At 67.4% G+C, this 15,844-nt stretch overlaps 2 protein-coding genes across 8 annotated transcripts; one reads left to right on the top strand and one right to left on the bottom strand.

The window, feature by feature from the left end:
* Positions 1-11: 11 nt before the first annotated feature.
* On the top strand, positions 12-6,634 carry PRODH2 (proline dehydrogenase 2). Of its 3 annotated transcripts, XM_048853098.2 has the most exons (10): positions 16-471; positions 1,009-1,202; positions 2,481-2,601; positions 2,918-3,001; positions 3,367-3,447; positions 4,478-4,624; positions 4,741-4,907; positions 5,601-5,711; positions 5,847-5,935; positions 6,165-6,634. In XM_048853098.2, the coding sequence occupies exons 1-10, from the start codon at positions 277-279 to the stop codon at positions 6,332-6,334; spliced, it is 1,359 nt and encodes a 452-aa protein (XP_048709055.2). In that variant the 5' UTR covers positions 16-276; the 3' UTR covers positions 6,335-6,634. The 3 variants fall into 3 exon arrangements, with proteins under 3 accessions (XP_074985213.1, XP_074985214.1, XP_048709055.2); XM_075129112.1 differs by lacking the exon at positions 5,847-5,935 and having other exon boundaries at positions 12-471; XM_075129113.1 differs by lacking the exon at positions 3,367-3,447 and having other exon boundaries at positions 14-471.
* A 65-nt stretch (positions 6,635-6,699) lies between these two features.
* Positions 6,700-14,443, bottom strand: LOC125637965 (ICOS ligand-like). 5 transcript variants are annotated; one of them, XM_075129109.1, is made up of 7 exons: positions 12,694-13,388; positions 11,960-12,019; positions 11,548-11,889; positions 10,264-10,548; positions 10,072-10,163; positions 9,967-9,987; positions 6,700-8,850 (listed from the first exon to the last, which is right to left on the bottom strand). In XM_075129109.1, the coding sequence occupies exons 1-7, from the start codon at positions 13,091-13,093 to the stop codon at positions 8,632-8,634; spliced, it is 1,419 nt and encodes a 472-aa protein (XP_074985210.1). In that variant the 5' UTR covers positions 13,094-13,388; the 3' UTR covers positions 6,700-8,631. The 5 variants fall into 5 exon arrangements, with proteins under 5 accessions (XP_074985210.1, XP_074985209.1, XP_074985211.1 ...); XM_075129108.1 differs by having other exon boundaries at positions 9,967-10,163; XM_075129110.1 differs by lacking the exon at positions 9,967-9,987.
* Between the last annotated feature and the right edge of the window lie 1,401 nt (positions 14,444-15,844).

Here is a 15,844-nt window from a genome sequence, read left to right as displayed (position 1 = left end):
GCTGGACCCAGAGGGTGGGAAGCAGCCACATGTGGGCCCCTTATCTCTCAGTAGCCCCCACAGGATTGGCCCCGCTGGGCGCCTCCCCCATTCAGCTTGCATGACACGGGGGGGGCCCCCCGGTGCAGAGGGGGGGCTGGGCCCTGTGGGGTTAATGAGTGACTGCCCTGGGGGTCGCAGTGCAATGGATTTCACTCTCGGCTGGCTCTGCCCCACGGCGGGGGGGCTGACACTGGGCAACCTTCGCTCACAGCCTGGCCGGCCGCAGTGGGCACAATGCTGGGGCGTGGGGGGCGCTGGCTGCAGCAGGCGTGGGGGGCGGCCTCAGGCCCCCCCCAGCCGGCTCCCCGTGGGGCCCAGCTCAGCTTTGACGGCGCCGTCTTCCGGCTCAAGAGCGGCTGGGAGCTGGTGCGGGGGCTGCTGGTGTTCCGGCTGTGCGCCCTGCCGGGGCTGGTGCACCGGGCCCCCACGGTGAGACTGCCCCCCGCTTCGACCCTGCCCCCCGCTTCCCTGGGCCGGGTCCCCCCGCTTCGACCCTGCCCCCCGCTTCCCTGGGCCGGGGCCCCACGGTGAGACCCTGCCCCCCGCTTCCCTGGGCCGAGCCCCCACGGTGAGACCCTGCCCGATGCTGCCCCCCCGCTTCCCTGGGCTGGGCCCCCACGGTGAGACCCTGCCCGATGCTGCCCCCCCCTGCTTCCCTGGGCCGGGGCCCCACGGTGAGACCCTGCCCCCTGCTTCCCTGGGCCGGGTCCCCCTGCTGAGACCCTGCCCCCCGCTTCCCTGGGCCGAGCCCCCACGGTGAGACCCTGCCCCACGCTGCCCCCTGCTTCCCTGGGCCGGGCCCCCATGGTGAGACTTCACCCCCATGAGACCCCTGCTGCTCTGCAAGAATTGCCCCACACCATGGCCAGTAAACTGCCTCTGTGGCCCCCTGCGACAGGCCCCCTGCGACAGGCCCCCCTCAAGGGGCTGTCGATGGGGGTCGCTGACTCCCCCTCTCCTCCCCAGCTGCTCTCCGTGTCCCGGAGGCTGCTGGGGCGCCGGCTCTGGGGGTCCCTGCTGCGCGCCTCCTTCTACGGGCAGTTCGTGGCGGGGCAGACGCCCCCCGAGGTGGGGGTCACAGTGCAGCGCCTCCGTGCCCTGGGGCTGCGCCCCCTCCTGGCCGTGCCCATCGAGGAGGACGTGGGGCAGGACAAGGAAGGGTAGGGGCGGCCATGGGATTATTGGGGGGCATCATGGGAATCCAAGGGGGATTGGTTACGGGGAGTCCCAGGGGATGGGGTCTTGGGGGGGCCAGTGGGGATGGTCCCAGAGGGCGGGTTCCATGTTCCAGAGGTTGCGGGGGCCCAGCTCTCTCCCCCCTGCAGGGAGGGCTGGTCTGAGGGGAGCTGTGGGGTGGGGGTCCGTGTGGGGGCCCAGCTCTCTGTCCCTGCGGGGAGGGCTGGTCCGAGGGGAACCGGGGGGCTGTGGGGTGGGGGTCCGTGCGGGGGCCCAGCTCTCTCCCCCCTGCAGGGAGGGCTGGTCTGAGGGGAGCTGTGAGGTGGGGGTCCGTGTGGGGGCCCAGCTCTCTGTCCCTGCGGGGAGGGCTGGTACGAGGGGAACCGGGGGGCTGTGGGGTGGGGGTCCGTGTGGGGGCCCAGCTCTCTGTCCACGTGTGGAGGGCTGGTCCGAGGGGAGCCGGGGGGCTGTGGGGTGGGGGTCCGTGTAGGGGCCCAGCTCTCTGTTCCTGCGGGGAGGGCTGGTCCGAGGGGAGCCGGGGGGCTGTGGGGTGGGGGTCTGTGCGGGGGCCCAGCTCTCTGTTCCCGCGGGGAGGGCTGGTCCGAGGGGAGCCGGGGGCCTGTGGGGTGGGGGTCCGTGCGGGGGCCCAGCTCTCTGTCCCTGCGCGGAGGGCTGGTCCGAGGGGAGCCGGGGGGCTGTGGGGTCCATGCGGTGGCCCAGCTCTCTGTCCCTGCAGGGAGGGCTGGTCCGAGGGGAGCCGGGGGGCTGTGGGGTGGGGGTCCGTGCGGGGGCCCAGCTCTCTGTTCCCGCGGGGAGGGCTGGTCCGAGGGGAGCCGGGGGGCTGTGGGGTGGGGGGTCCGTGCGGGGTCCCAGCTCTCTGTTCCCGCGGGGAGGGCTGGTCCGAGGGGAGCCGGGGGCCTGTGGGGTGGGGGTCCGTGCGGGGGCCCAGCTCTCTGTCCCTGCGCGGAGGGCTGGTCCGAGGGGAGCCGGGGGGCTGTGGGGTCCATGCGGTGGCCCAGCTCTCTGTCCCCGCAGGGAGGGCTGGTCCGAGGGGAGCCGGGGGGCTGTGGGGTGGGGGTCCGTGCGGGGGCCCAGCTCTCTATTCCCGCGGGGAGGGCTGGTCCGAGGGGAGCCGGGGGGCTGTGGGGTGGGGGTCTGTGCGGGGACCCAGCTCTCTGTCCCTGCGGGGAGGGCTGGTCCGAGGGGAGACGGGGGCTGTGGGGTGGGGGTCCGTGCGGGGGTCCAGCTCTCTGTCCCCGTAGGGAGGGCTGGTACGAGGGGAACCGGGGGGCCGTGCTCGGCTGCGTGGGGCTCTCGGCCCAGGGGGGACCCCAGCCCATGATGCAGCTGAAGGTGACGGCCCTGATGAGCGCCTGGCTCTGTGTGAGTACCGGGGGGGGCTCCCGACGCCCCCTTTTGTCGGGAGATTTGGGAGCAAAAGAGGCAGGAAGCTTGGGACTCTGCTCCATGCCAATGGGGGCTTGAGGGGCTGGGTCCCGGACGCCTGGGTCCCCTCATTGCTGCCCATGCCAATCTGCTTGCAGGCTGGGGTGGGGGGCGGAGAGCCCACTGACTAGGGGGAGGGAGGGGAGCAGGAAGCGGGATGGGGCTGAGGGAGTGCTGGGGGCAGGAAGCGAAGGGGTGTGGGGGTAGGGGGCAGGATGGGGGTGCCCCTGACTCCCCCCCGTTTCCCCCCCAGAGGACGGTGTCGCTGCAGCTGGAGGAGCCGGGGAGGAGGTCGGAGCTGAGCACGGACAGGCTTGCGGCCGTGATGGGTGGAGAGGTCAGTGGTGTCCCCTCGCCCCCAGTCCTGCCCCTAGGGCGGCCCCATCACTGAGACATGGGGGGCTGGCTCTGTCCCGGCCTTTAGCCAGGCCCTGAGTGTGACGCCAGGGCCCCTGCCCCACCCTGCTCCCCCCACTCTTTAGCCCCAGCCAGGATCTCTCCCCCCGCAAGGTCTCGGGGCCAGCCGGGACCACGCAGCATCTGCCAGTCCCAGGGGCGCTGGGGCCAGGCCGGAGGGGCTCAGCTTACCCCTCTGAGCCCCCCATCGGGGGCCCGCCCTGCCCCACCCCCAGGTGACCCTGTGCAGACGCGGGTGCGGATTCCTTAGAGCTGGACCAACCCTCCCCCTAACGCTGCCCCCAGGAGGCGAACTTCTCCGGCCTGAGCCCCGCCGAGAACCGGCACCTCCAGGCCTCCCTGCTGCGGCTGGACGGGGTCACCCAGGTCAGAGCTGGGGCCGCACCCAGGAGTTGGGGGGTGCAACGGGTGGGGTCTGTCACTTGGTGGGTCTCAACATGTCGGGCCAATGGAGGTCCTGGGGGTCGGACGGGGTCAGGCTGTCTCCCCCAGCGGACGGTGGAGGCAGGCGGGTGCCAGAGGTACTAGGGGTCTGACTGTGTCTCTCCCCAGCGGGCGGTGGAGGCGGGTACCGGGGGTCTGACTGTGTCTCTCCCCAGCGGGCGGCTGAGGCGGGTACCAGGGGGTCTGACGGTGTCTCCCCCAGTGGGCGGGTGCCAGGGGTCTGACGGTGTCTCTCCCCAGCGGGCGGTGGAGGCGGGTACCGGGGGTCTGACGGTGTCTCTCCCCAGCGGGCGGTGGAGGCGGGTACCGGGGGTCTCACGGTGTCTCTCCCCAGCGGGCGGCGGAGGCGGGTACCGGGGATCTGACTGTGTCTCTCCCCAGCGGGTGGCGGAGGCGGGTACCGGGGGTCTGACGGTGTCTCTCCCCAGCGGGCGGTGGAGGCGGGAACCAGGGGTACCGGGGGTCTGATGGTGTCTCTCCCCAGCGGGCGGTGGAGGCGGGTACCGGGGGTCTGACGGTGTCTCTCCCCAGCGGGCACCGGGGGTCTGACGGTGTCTCTCCCCAGCGGGCGGTGGAGGCGGGTACCGGGGGTACCGGGGGTCTGACGGTGTCTCTCCCCAGCGGGTACCGGGGATCTGACGGTGTCTCTCCCCAGCGGGCACCAGGGGTACCGGGGGTCTGACGGTGTCTCTCCCCAGCGGGCGGTGGAGGCAGGTACCGGGGGTACCAGGGGTCTGACTGTGTCTCTCCCCAGCGGGTGGCGGAGGCAGGTACCGGGGGTCTGACGGTGTCTCTCCCCAGCGGGCGGTGGAGGCAGGTACCGGGGGTACCAGGGGTCTGACTGTGTCTCTCCCCAGCGGGCGGCGGAGGCGGGTACCGGGGCTCTGATGGTGTCTCTCCCCAGCGGGTGGCGGAGGCGGGTACCGGGGGGTCTGACGGTGTCTCTCCCCAGCGGGCGGTGGAAGCGGGTGTGCGGGTGCTGGTGGATGCCGAGTACACCTACGTGAACCCCGCGCTGACGCTTGTCACCCTGGCGCTGATGGGGCGTTGGAATCGCACCCAGCCCTGGGTGTGGAACACCTACCAGTGTTACCTGCAGGTACCCCCCACCCCGGCCTGCACCCCCGGGCCAGCCTCCCCCACGGCCCCCGGCCTGGACCCCACGGCCGGCCTCCCCCCAAGCCCCGCCCTGAGCCCGGCGCTGCTCTCTCACAGGACTGCCTGGCGCGGCTCGGTGCGGACGCGGCGCTGGCCGAGCGTCGGGGCTTCTGTTTCGGGGTGAAGCTGGTGCGTGGTGCCTACTTGGAGCAGGAGCGGCGGCTGGCGCGGGAGCGGGGATACCCTGACCCCCTGCACCCCACCTGGGAGGCCACCAACCACAGGTGAGTGGGAGAGGGGGTTGGACACCTGGCTCCCCCCGGCCTCTGCCACCTTGATCCCAACAGGAAGCTGGGGGGCCTGTGGTGACCCCATGGTTTGCACGCATGTGTGGTGGGGTGCAGGACACCTGGGTCTCATGCTGAACGGGTGGAGCAATGATCCGGGGGGGGCAAGGTTGAGGGTGCAGGACGCCCGGGCCCATGCTGGCGCTGGGCGAGCTTGGGGCGCGGGAGGCCCGGGGTCTGGGCTGGGCGAGCTTGGGGCGCGGGGGTCCCGGGCCCGGGCTGGGCGAGCTTGGGGCGCGGGGGGCCCGGGCCCGGGCTGGCGCTGGGCGAGCTTGGGGCGCGGGGGGCCCGGGCCCACGCTGGCGCTGGGCGAGCTTGGGGCGCGGGGGGCCCGGGCCCGGGCTGGCGCTGGGCGAGCTTGGGGCGCGGGGGGCCCGGGCCCACGCTGGCGCTGGGCGAGCTTGGGGCGCGGGGGGGCCCGGGCCCACGCTGGCGCTGGGCGAGCTTGGGGCGCGGGGGGGCCCGGGCCCACGCTGGCGCTGGGCGAGCTTGGGGCGCGGGAGGCCCGGGGCCCGGGCCCACGCTGGGCGAGCTTGGGGCGCGGGACGCCTGGGTCCCAGGCCCACGCTGGGCGAGCTTGGGGCGCGGGACGCCTGGGTCCCAGGCCCACGCTGGTGCTCTGTATTGCAGCTACGAGCGCTGCCTGGACCTGCTGCTGGAGCTGGTGGCTCGGGACGGGCAGCGGTGCCAGCTAATTGTGGCCAGCCACAACGAGGCCTCTGTGAGCCACACCGTCCGCAGGTCGGTGGGGTGGGGTGGGGGGCAGGCCCTCCAGCGGGCACGGCTCCCTCCTGCCCGGCGTGGAAGCGGGGGGTGGGGGGGGTGAGGGCAAAGGACGGGAAGGGGGTCAGAGGCCTAATCCGGGTCCCGTTACAGGATGGAGGAGCTGGGCATTGCCAAGGACGGAGGGGCCGTCTGCTTCGGGCAGCTGCTGGGCATGTGTGACCACGTCTCCCTGGCCTTGGGTACATGCCCCCCCGCGGCCCCCTCACAGCACGTGCCCCCCCCCACAGAGCCCCCCTGCTGCCCCCCCTCAGAGCGTGCAACACCCCCCGCTGTTCCCCCCAGCGTGCGGCGCCCCCCCCCGCTGTCCCCCCCCCACAGCGCGCGGCGCCCCCCCGCTGCCCCCCCCTCACAGCGCGCGGCAACCCCCCCAGCATGCGGCGCCCCCTGCTGACCGTCTCTCTCCTGCAGGCCAGGCTGGGTACGCCATCTACAAGTCGATCCCCTACGGGGCGGTGGAGGACGTGCTGCCGTACCTGGTGCGCCGGGCCCAGGAGAACCAGAGCGTGCTGCAGGGCACCCGCAAAGAGCGGGACCTCCTCCGCCAGGAGCTCTGGAGGCGCCTGCAGCGCCGCCCCTGAGGAACCCCGGCGTCCGAGAGAACCGCTGCCCCCCAGAACCCGTCCTGCTCTTTCCCCCAGAGACTGTGGGAGTGGGGGCCTTGGCCTGAGTCAGTCAGCCTGTCGCCTCCCACCCTGCCCTGAGGGATTCTGGGAGGGGGGAATTGGGGCCTGACTTACCCAGCTAGGCTCAGGGAGGGCGGGGGGGTGGTACGGGACACTCCTGTCCATAGCCCCCACCCCCTACTCCCAGCAACCCCCTGGAAGTGGGAACCCCCAATGATTCTGCCACTGCCTGCCCAATAAAAGCAAATCATCTCACCTCCTGGTTTCAGAGGAGCAGCCGTGTTCGTCTGTATCCGCAAAAAGAACAGGAGGACTTGTGGCACCTTAGAGACTAACACATTTATTTGAGCATGAGCTCACCTGAGCTACAGCTCACTTCATCGGATGCTCACTGTGGAAAATACAGTGGGGAGATTTATATACATAGAGAACATGAAACAATGGGTGTTACCACTACAAAAGGTTTTCTCTCTCCCCACCCCACTCTCCTGCTGGTAATAGCTTATGTAAAGCGTAGGATACAATGTGTATGATAATCAAGGTGGGCCATTTCCAGCACAAATCCAGGGTTTAACAAGAACGTCTGAGGAAGGGGGGGGGGGGTTAGGAAAACAAGGGGAAATAGGTTACCTTGCATAATGGCTTAGCCACTCCCAGTCTCTATTCAAGCCTAAGTTAATTGTATCCAATTTGCAAATGAATTCCAATTCAGCAGTTTCTCGCTGGAGTCTGGATTTGAAGTTTTTCTGTTGTAATATCGCAACTTTCATGTCTGTAATCACGTGACCAGAGAGATTGAAGTGTTCTCCGACTGGTTTATGAATGTTATAATTCTTGACATCTGATTTGTGTCCATTTATTCTTTTGCATAGAGACTGTCCGGTTTGGCCGATGTACATGGCAGAGGGGCATTGCTGGCACAGATCACGTTGGTGGATGCGCAGGGGAACGAGCCTCTGATCGTGTGGCTGATGTGATTAGGCCCTGTGATGGTGTCCCCTGAATAGATATGTGGGCACAGTTGGCAATGGGCTTTGTTGCAAGGATAGGTTCCTGGGTCAGTGGTTCTGTTGTGTGGTATGTGGTTGCTGGTGAGTATTTGCTTCAGGTTGGGGGGCTGTCTGTAGGCAAGGACTGGCCTGTCTCCCAAGATCTGTGAGAGTGATGGGTCGTCCTTCAGGATAGGTTGTAGATCTTTGATGATGCGCTGGAGGGGTTTTAGTTGGGGGCTGAAGGTGACGGCTAGTGGCATTCTGTTATTTTCTTTGTTGGGCCTGTCCTGTAGTAGGTGACTTCTGGGAACTCTTCTGGCTCTATCAATCTGTTTCTTCACTTCCGCAGGTGGGTATTGTAGTGTTTCCCCCTTCCAAAGCCGTGTTTATTGACTGAACGGGGGCCCAGTGGGGTGGGGCTGGGTAGTGATGCCGAGCTCAGCTCCAGCCCCGTGAAGGGGGAAACCGTATCAGCCCGTCAGGAAGTGAACCCAGGCATCCTGGCTCCCAGCACTCCCTGCTCTAGTCCCTCTGTCCGCCCCGAGCTGCAGGGGGCTGCTAGGCACTGCTGGGCCCAGGTGTCACGGAGGCCCTGGGCGATGCTCTGGAACTGCTCCCTCCGGAGCCGGGCAGGACTCTGGGGCAGTCTCCTCTCGGGGAGCAGCCTGTCTGCAGGACACACAGCTCACCCGGCTCCACCTTCCTGTGTCTGACCTCGGAGCATTCAGCCTCCTCTGCCCCTCCGGGCGCTTCCCACAGTGAGTCCGCTCAAGCGGGATCCTAGGGGGGCCAGAGGGTCCTGCCCCTCAACTCCGCAGTCAGACATGACTCTCCGCCAGCCGGGGAAACAGGAGGTTTATTAGACAACAGGAACATGGTCTAACACAGAGCTTGCAGGTGCAGAGAACAGGACCCCTCAGCTGGATCCATTTTGGGGGGCAGTGAGCCAGACAACCACGTCTGCACTTCACTCCATGTCCCAGCCAGCCCCAAACTGAAACTCCCTCCAGCCCCCCCTCCTCTGGGCTTTGTCCCTTTCCGGGGCCAGAAGGTCACCGGATTCCTTTGTTCTCCAACCCTTTAGCTCTCACCTTGCAGGAGGGAAGTGGCCAGGCCATCAGTGGCCAGGAGACAGAGTGTCGGCCATTTATGGACCCTGGCCCTTTGCAACAATCACACCCCCTGCCTTACCCCACCCCCTAGAGACTTACGAACTGCCTAGGAGAAACTGAGGCACCTGTACAATATTCAGAGGAAACATTAAGAACAGTCCCACTTCGTCACACCAGGGCTTGGTGTGGGGCAGAGCTCAGTGACCCGACTAGTGCGTTGCGAGACGTTTGCTAGGTGGGGTGGCTCCTGGAGGGTGTCTGGTGTGTCCCCCATCCTCATGCAGGTGGGGACGGTGCCCTCCAACAGGGCCTCTTCCCAGGCTGGATCTGCCTCCCTTGGGGGGTGGGGTTCCCAGTGCTTCTGCCTCTGTCAGAGCAACACAGACTGTCATGGCCCTGCCTTCCCCTGCTCAGTGTGACAGCTGGGGCCGTTCTCCAGGGGGCGCCAGCTCCCACCCAGCCCCAGGGGGGACAGGCTGGCTCAGGGGACGGGGCATGGGAGCCGGGGCCGTTATCCGGCCCCAGGGGGGACAGGCTGGCTCAGGGGACGGGGCATGGGAGCCGGGGCCGTTATCCGGCCCCAGGGGGGACAGGCCGGCTCAGGGGACGGGGCATGGGAGCCGGGGCCGTTATCCGGCCCCAGGGGGGACAGGCCGGCTCAGGGGACGGGGCATGGGAGCCAGGGCCGTTCCCCTCCAGGGGGCGCCAGCTCCCACCCAGCCCCAGGGGGGACAGGCTGGCTCAGGGGACGGGGCATGGGAGCCGGGGCCGTTATCCGGCCCCAGGGGGGGACAGTGGCTCAGGGGACGGGGCATGGGAGCCGGGGCCGTTATCCGGCCCCAGGGGGGGACAGGCTGGCTCAGGGGATGGGGCATGGGAGCCGGGGCCGTTATCCGGCCCCGGGGGGGACAGGCTGGCTCAGGGGACGGGGCATGGGAGCCGGGGCCGTTATCCGGCCCCAGGGGGGGACAGGCTGGCTCAGGGGACGGGGCATGGGAGCCGGGGCCGTTATCCGGCCCCGGGGGGGACAGGCTGGCTCAGGGGACGGGGCATGGGAGCCGGGGCCGTTATCCGGCCCCGGGGGGGGACAGGCTGGCTCAGGGGACGGGGCATGGGAGCCGGGGCCGTTATCCGGCCCCGGGGGGGGACAGGCTGGCTCAGGGGACGGGGCATGGGAGCCGGGGCCGTTATCCGGCCCCGGGGGGGACAGGCTGGCTCAGGGGACGGGGCATGGGAGCCGGGGCCGTTATCCGGCCCCGGGGGGGACAGGCTGGCTCAGGGGACGGGGCATGGGAGCCGGGGCTGTTATCCGGCCCCGGGGGGGACAGGCTGGCTCAGGGGACGGGGCATGGGACCCAGGGCCGTTCCCCTCCAGGGGGCGCCAGCTCCCTTTTGGCCATGGGGCAGGGGACTGGCTGGCTCAGGGCCGGGGGGAGTGAAATATGGCCCCATCTCAGTACCTCTCCCCTGCGCACTATCTCACCTTCCTCCTCTGCTGCCGAACCTGCAGGAAGGAAAGACAAGGCCTGTGGGTGGGTGAGGCCCCCAGAGTGCCGCAGGAGTGAGTCAGGAGTTGGGGGGCTCTTACCCAGAGTGCTCCGCTCACCAGCACTACCACCGCCAAGCCAATGCCAACACCAACGCCAACGCCGGACCAGCCCTTCCATGCCGGCTGCGGCTCTGGGGAGACAAAACCATGGCCAAGTCACTGGCAGGGTCTGGCCCAGCAGGCGAGGCTCCCTCAGCCCCCTCCTGCCCCCCCAGATTCCTGGGTCCTCACCTTCCAGGCCAAGCATCCCGGTGCGGTTCTGCTGGTGGAAGGTGGTGTTGACGATGCAGGTGTAGCTGGCGGTGGGGGAGCAGGGCACGTCAGCCGTGTGGGCGGCGCTATACAGCCCCTGGGGGTCCTTGGCCGCCAGTGTCCTGGCCCCATAGTCCCTGCCAGTGCTGTCGCGGATGGTGACTGTGGCCAGGGGGTAGCCGCCCTCTGCGAGGCATGTCAGTGTCACGTTCTGCAGGGAGGGGGAGCAGGGCTTGGGCTGGAGCCAGGATAGACGATAGGGACCTGTGGGTAAGAGCCACGTGAAAAGGATGGGGTCTACATGAGCTGTTCCCACTCAAGAGAGATCTTGGTGTCATTGTGGAGAGTTCTCTGAAAACACCCACGCAATGTGCAGCTGCAGTCAAAAAAAAGCGAACTATATTAGGAACCATTAGGAAAGGGAGAGATAATAAGATCGAAAATATCATATTGCCTCCATATAAATCCCTGGTATGCCCACCTCTTGAACACTGGGTGCAGCTCTGGGCACCCCAACTCAAAACAGATACATTGGAATTGGAAAAGGTATAGAAAAGGGCAACAACAATGATTAGGGGCATGGAACAGCTGCTGTATGAGGAGAGATTAGTAAGACTGGGGCTGTCCAGCTTGGAAAAGAGAGAGAGGGCTATAAAATCATGGCTGGTGTGGAGAAAGTTAGTTTTATTTATTCCTCGTAACACAAGAACTCGGGGTCACCCAACGACATTAATCGGCAGCAGGTTTAACACAAACACAAGGAAGCATTTCTTCACCCAACGCCCGGACAGCCTGGGGAACTCTGTGCTAGGGGATGTTGTGAGGGCCAAAACTATAACGGGGTTCAACAAAGAGCTAGCTAAGTTCCTGGAGGAGGGGTCCATCACTGGCTATTAGCCAGGCTGGGGAGGGACGCAGCCCCCTGCTCTGAGTGTGCCTAGCCTCTGAGTGCTGGAAGCCAGGACGGGAGTGGACGACAGGGATGGACCCACGCTAATTGCCCGTTCTGTTCATTTCTCTGAAGCGCCTGTCACAGAGGATATGGGGCTAGATGGACCATTGGTCTGACCTGTGCACTGTATTAAAGACAGATGCTACCCAGTCGCAGGGCTGGATAAGAACCCCCTGTGCTCCATTTCCCACTCCTGTGAGCCAGCCTGTCCCCCGACATGGGGCCAGATCAGAGCCGGCACCCCTGAGGGGGGACAGACCCCATATGCCATTCCCCACCCGTGGAGGGGAAAGGCCCTGTGTCCCATTTACCTGTGAGCCGAAGCTCCGTCTCCCTTATGCCCATGCCGCGGTTGCTCTTTACCCGGCACCGGTACCTGCCCTCGTCAGCCAGCGTCACGTTGTGTAGCCGGAGGGCCCCGTCCCCACGCCTGGGCTGCCCAGCTGGGACAGTGGCACGGCCCTGATAGGCCGGGTCGTCATATGAGACCAGGTGTTCCCCTTGGTAGTAGGTGTAGACGTTCCTCTCGCTGTCCAGCCCCAGCCGGGTCCAGTACAGGATCAGGTCCGCCACAGGCGGGTAGGTGCAGTTCAGCACCGCCGTGCCCCCCAGCACAGCCTCCGAGGTCGCGGGCAGCTCCACAGGCAGCTTGTCTGCAATGAGAGAGGGGGTGAGCGGGGGGCTGCGTCCGGGGGTCCCCATGGCTGGGCGAGCTGTACGTACCTGACCCCAGCCCCCGCAGGGAGCCGAGCTGGGTGAGGAGCAGGAGAGCAACGGTAGAGCCTGTGGGGGGAGAGGAGAGCGGTGAGCCTAACCCAGTACCAGCCCCATTCCCACCCTGTCCCCCAGCTCCCTGCCCTGCAGCTGGATCCGAGCTAGCGCCCCCGGGAGGGGAAAGGCCCCGTGTCCCACCCCCAACTCACTCATGGGGCAGCCGGTGCTCTCTCATCAGCACTGGGGCCACGTCCCTGCGGCCGCACCCCGAACCTCTGTGCTGTCGCTGATCCCGTTCCCAGCTGGGCTCAGGCGAAGGGAAAGCAAAAGTGGCCCCGGCAGCCCAGTTCCCTCCCTCTCTTCAGTCTTGATGACCCCAGGCTGAGCAGCCACTTTCATTTTCCCCTGTGGGAGGCTGCTGCGTTGGGTCCCTTTGGCTCTGCCCGGCTGTCCCATCCTGACCCAGCCCCGCTGCTGACTGCGAGCTGTGGGGGAGTGAGGGAGAGCTGCGCAGGGGACTCTGGGAGCTGGGGGGTGGCCCCGTCCCATGCGGGCGTGGCTGGCGCACCCCTGCTCTCTGGGCCTGGTGCCAAGTCCTCTCTGCTCTTGAGTGTTTGGCAGCAGCAAGTCCGCGAAGCCCTCGCTGGCGCCAGTGCTGGCCCCGTGGCCGGGGGAGCCTGGATTTCAACACCCGATCCCTGTACGTTGCCATCTCGCTCTGTCCCCCGGTCGGTGGCACCCACCCAGGCCAATGCCTCTGTGCCTGACCGATGTCTGGCTTTCCCCTGGGGCTCCTTTCCCAGCCAGCCCGGCGCTCCCAGCCTGGATAAAGCCCCTCGGGCCCTGGCAGCTGTGACATGAGCCGCTCCAGGAGCGAACCCACTGCCAAGCCCCAGTAATCCGGCAGGGAGCAGGTTGTCCCCCCGCCTGCTTCTCTAGGGTGTGACTCCGCCCCACCAAGCTAGTGCTGCCAGGCTGCCGTCTGGGCAGCCAGGGCTGGCCCCCCCTGAAGCCCACGACTTGGGGGGTCTGGCTGCACAGCATGGCCCTGGCAGCAGGGGCGAGCTCGGGGCCAGGCAGGCGTGTGCTGGCAGTGAGGGTGTGCACGGCTTGGCCCGCTAGGGGATACCGGGGTTGTGCCATGCCCCCACATGTCACAGGGCTGGCGCGAGTGGCCCCTGTGAGGATGTGAGGCAGCAGGAAGGGGGGAGTGTTGACCTGGGACTGTGCCCTGGGGAGGGGAGACCTGAGAGCCTGTCACCTGAGCCAGGAGGGGGAGGTAACACCTCTGCCCGGGAATGTGAACAGAGGCTGCAGGAGGGGGCCTGCTGGGGGGGTTTAGTTTCAGTTTGGGGCTGGGTGGAGGAACGCAGGGAACCCCAGGGCTGGGGTCTGAGCTCCCTGCTCCCCCAGAAGGACTTGACTGAGGGGTCCTGGGTGTACCCACAAGCTCTGTTGTGGACTGTGTTCCTGTGGTGCAATAAACCTTCCGTTTTACTGGCTGGCTGAGAGTCTCAGAGAATCCCAGGAAGAGGGGTGCAGGGCCTGGACTCCCCCACACTCCGTGACAGCCCCCCAGCCCCGCCCCCCAACCCGCTGCCACAGCCCTGAGCCCCTGCACTCCAACGCCCTCATCCCCAGCCCTGCCCCACCCCAGAGCCTTCACCCCCCCCACACCACAACTCTCTGCCCCAGCCCCGCCCCCAGATCCCCCCCACCCTGAGCCACCCCAGGGCCGTACTCCCCCACACACCCCAACACTCTACCCCTCCCACCCCAAACCCCTCACCCCCCTGTCACGGAGTCCCTGGGCGATGCTCTGGAACTGCTCCCCATGAAGCCAGTCAGGACTCTGGGGCAGTCGCCTTTCTGTGAGCAGCCTGTCTTCTGGACACACAGCTCACCCGGCTTCCACCTTCCTGGGTCTGACCTCGGAGCATTCAGCATCCTCTGCCCCTCCTTGTGCTTCCCACAGCGAGTCCGCCCAGGCGGGGTCCTGGGGAAGCCAGAGAGTCCTGCCCCCCAACTCCGCAGTCAGACAGGACTCTCAGCCAGCCAGTAAAACAGAAGGTTTATTAGACGACAGGAACATGGTCTAACACAGAGCTTGTAGGTGCAGAGAACAGGACCCCTCAGCTGGGTCCATTCTGGGGGGCAGTGAGCCAGACAACCACGTCTGCCCTTCACTCCCTGTCTCCAGCCAGCCCCAAACTGAAACTCCCTCCAGCCCCCCCTCCTCTGGGCTTTGTCCCTTTCCCAGGCCAGGAGGTCACCGGATTCCTTTGTTCTCCAACCCTTCAGCTCTCACCTTGCAGGGGGGAAGGGCCCAGGCCATCAGTGGCCAGGAAACAGGGTGTCGGCCATTCTCTGTGTCCAGACCCCTGCACACACCTGCCCTCTAGGGCTCTGCAACGATCATACACCCTTACCCCACCCCCTAGAGACTTAAGAACTGCCTAGGGGAAACTGAGGCACCCCCACAATGTTCAGAGGAAACATTAAGAACAGTCCCACTTCGTCACATCTCCGCCCCAACCCCGCTGTACCCCAGGGCCAGAACCCCCTGCACTCCAACCCTCTGCCCCAGCCCTGAGCCTCCCCCACCCCAAACCCCAGCCCCCACCCCCTGCACTCCAACCCTCTGCCACTGCCCTGAGCCCCACCATCCCCACCCCACAGCCCTCACCCCCCCACCCCTCTGACCCCAGCCCTGAGCCCCCACCCTCATGCCCAGCCCTGAGCCCCCCACTCCAACCCCCTCCGCCCCAACCCCGCTGTACCCCAGGGCCAGAACCCCCTGCACTCCAACCCTCTGCCCCAGCCCTGAGCCTCCCCCACCCCAAACCCCAGCCCCCACCCCCTGCACTCCAACCCTCTGCCACTGCCCTGAGCCCCACCATCCCCACCCCACAGCCCTCACCCCCCCCGACCCCAGCCCTGAGCCCCCCACTCCAACCCCACCCCACTGTACCCCAGGGCCAGACCCCCCTGCACTCCAACCCTCTGCCCCAGCCCTGAGCCTCCCCCACCCCAACCCCAGCCCCCACCCCCTGCACTCCAACCCTCTGCCACTGCCCTGAGCCCCACCCCCCCTCTGACCCCAGCCCTGAGCCCCCACCCTCATGCCCAGCCCTGAGCCCCCCACTCCAACCCCCTCCGCCCCAACCCCACTGTACCCCAGGGCCAGAACCCCCTGCACTCCAACCCTCTGCCCCAGCCCTGAGCCTCCCCCACCCCAAACCCCAGCCCCCACCCCCTGCACTCCAACCCTCTGCCACTGCCCTGAGCCCCACCATCCCCACCCCACAGCCCTCACCCCCCCACCCCTCTGACCCCAGCCCTGAGCCCCCCACTCCAACCCCCTCCGCCCCAACCCCGCTGTACCCCAGAGCCAGACCCCCCTGCACTCCAACCCTCTGCCCCAGCCCTGAGCCTCCCCCACCCCAAACACCAGCCCCCACCCCCTGCACTCCAACCCTCTGCCACTGCCGAGCCCCACCATCCCCACCCCACAGCCCTCACCCCCCCCGACCCCAGCCCTGAGCCCCCCACTCCAACCCCACCCCACTGTACCCCAGAGCCAGACCCCCCTGCACTCCAACCCTCTGCCCCAGCCCTGAGCCTCCCCCACCCCAACCCCAGCCCCCACCCCCTGCACTCCAACCCTCTGCCCCAGCCCTGAGCCTCCCCCACCCCAACCCCAGCCCCCACCCCCTGCACTCCAACCCTCTGCCCCAGCCCTGAGCCTCCCCCACCCCAAACCCCAGCCCCCACCCCCTGCACTCCAACCCTCTGCCACTGCCCTGAGCCTCCCCCACCCCAAACCCCAGCCCCCACCCCCTGCACTCCAACCCTCTGCCACTGCCCTGAGCCCCACCATCCCCACCCCACAGC

Source organism: Caretta caretta, chromosome 6 (assembly GCF_965140235.1).
Source record: "Caretta caretta isolate rCarCar2 chromosome 6, rCarCar1.hap1, whole genome shotgun sequence".
NCBI classification, from domain to species: Eukaryota; Metazoa; Chordata; order Testudines; family Cheloniidae; genus Caretta; species Caretta caretta.
The sequence above is the reverse complement of the archived record's forward strand: the minus strand, read 5'-3'. Positions and strand labels throughout refer to the sequence as shown.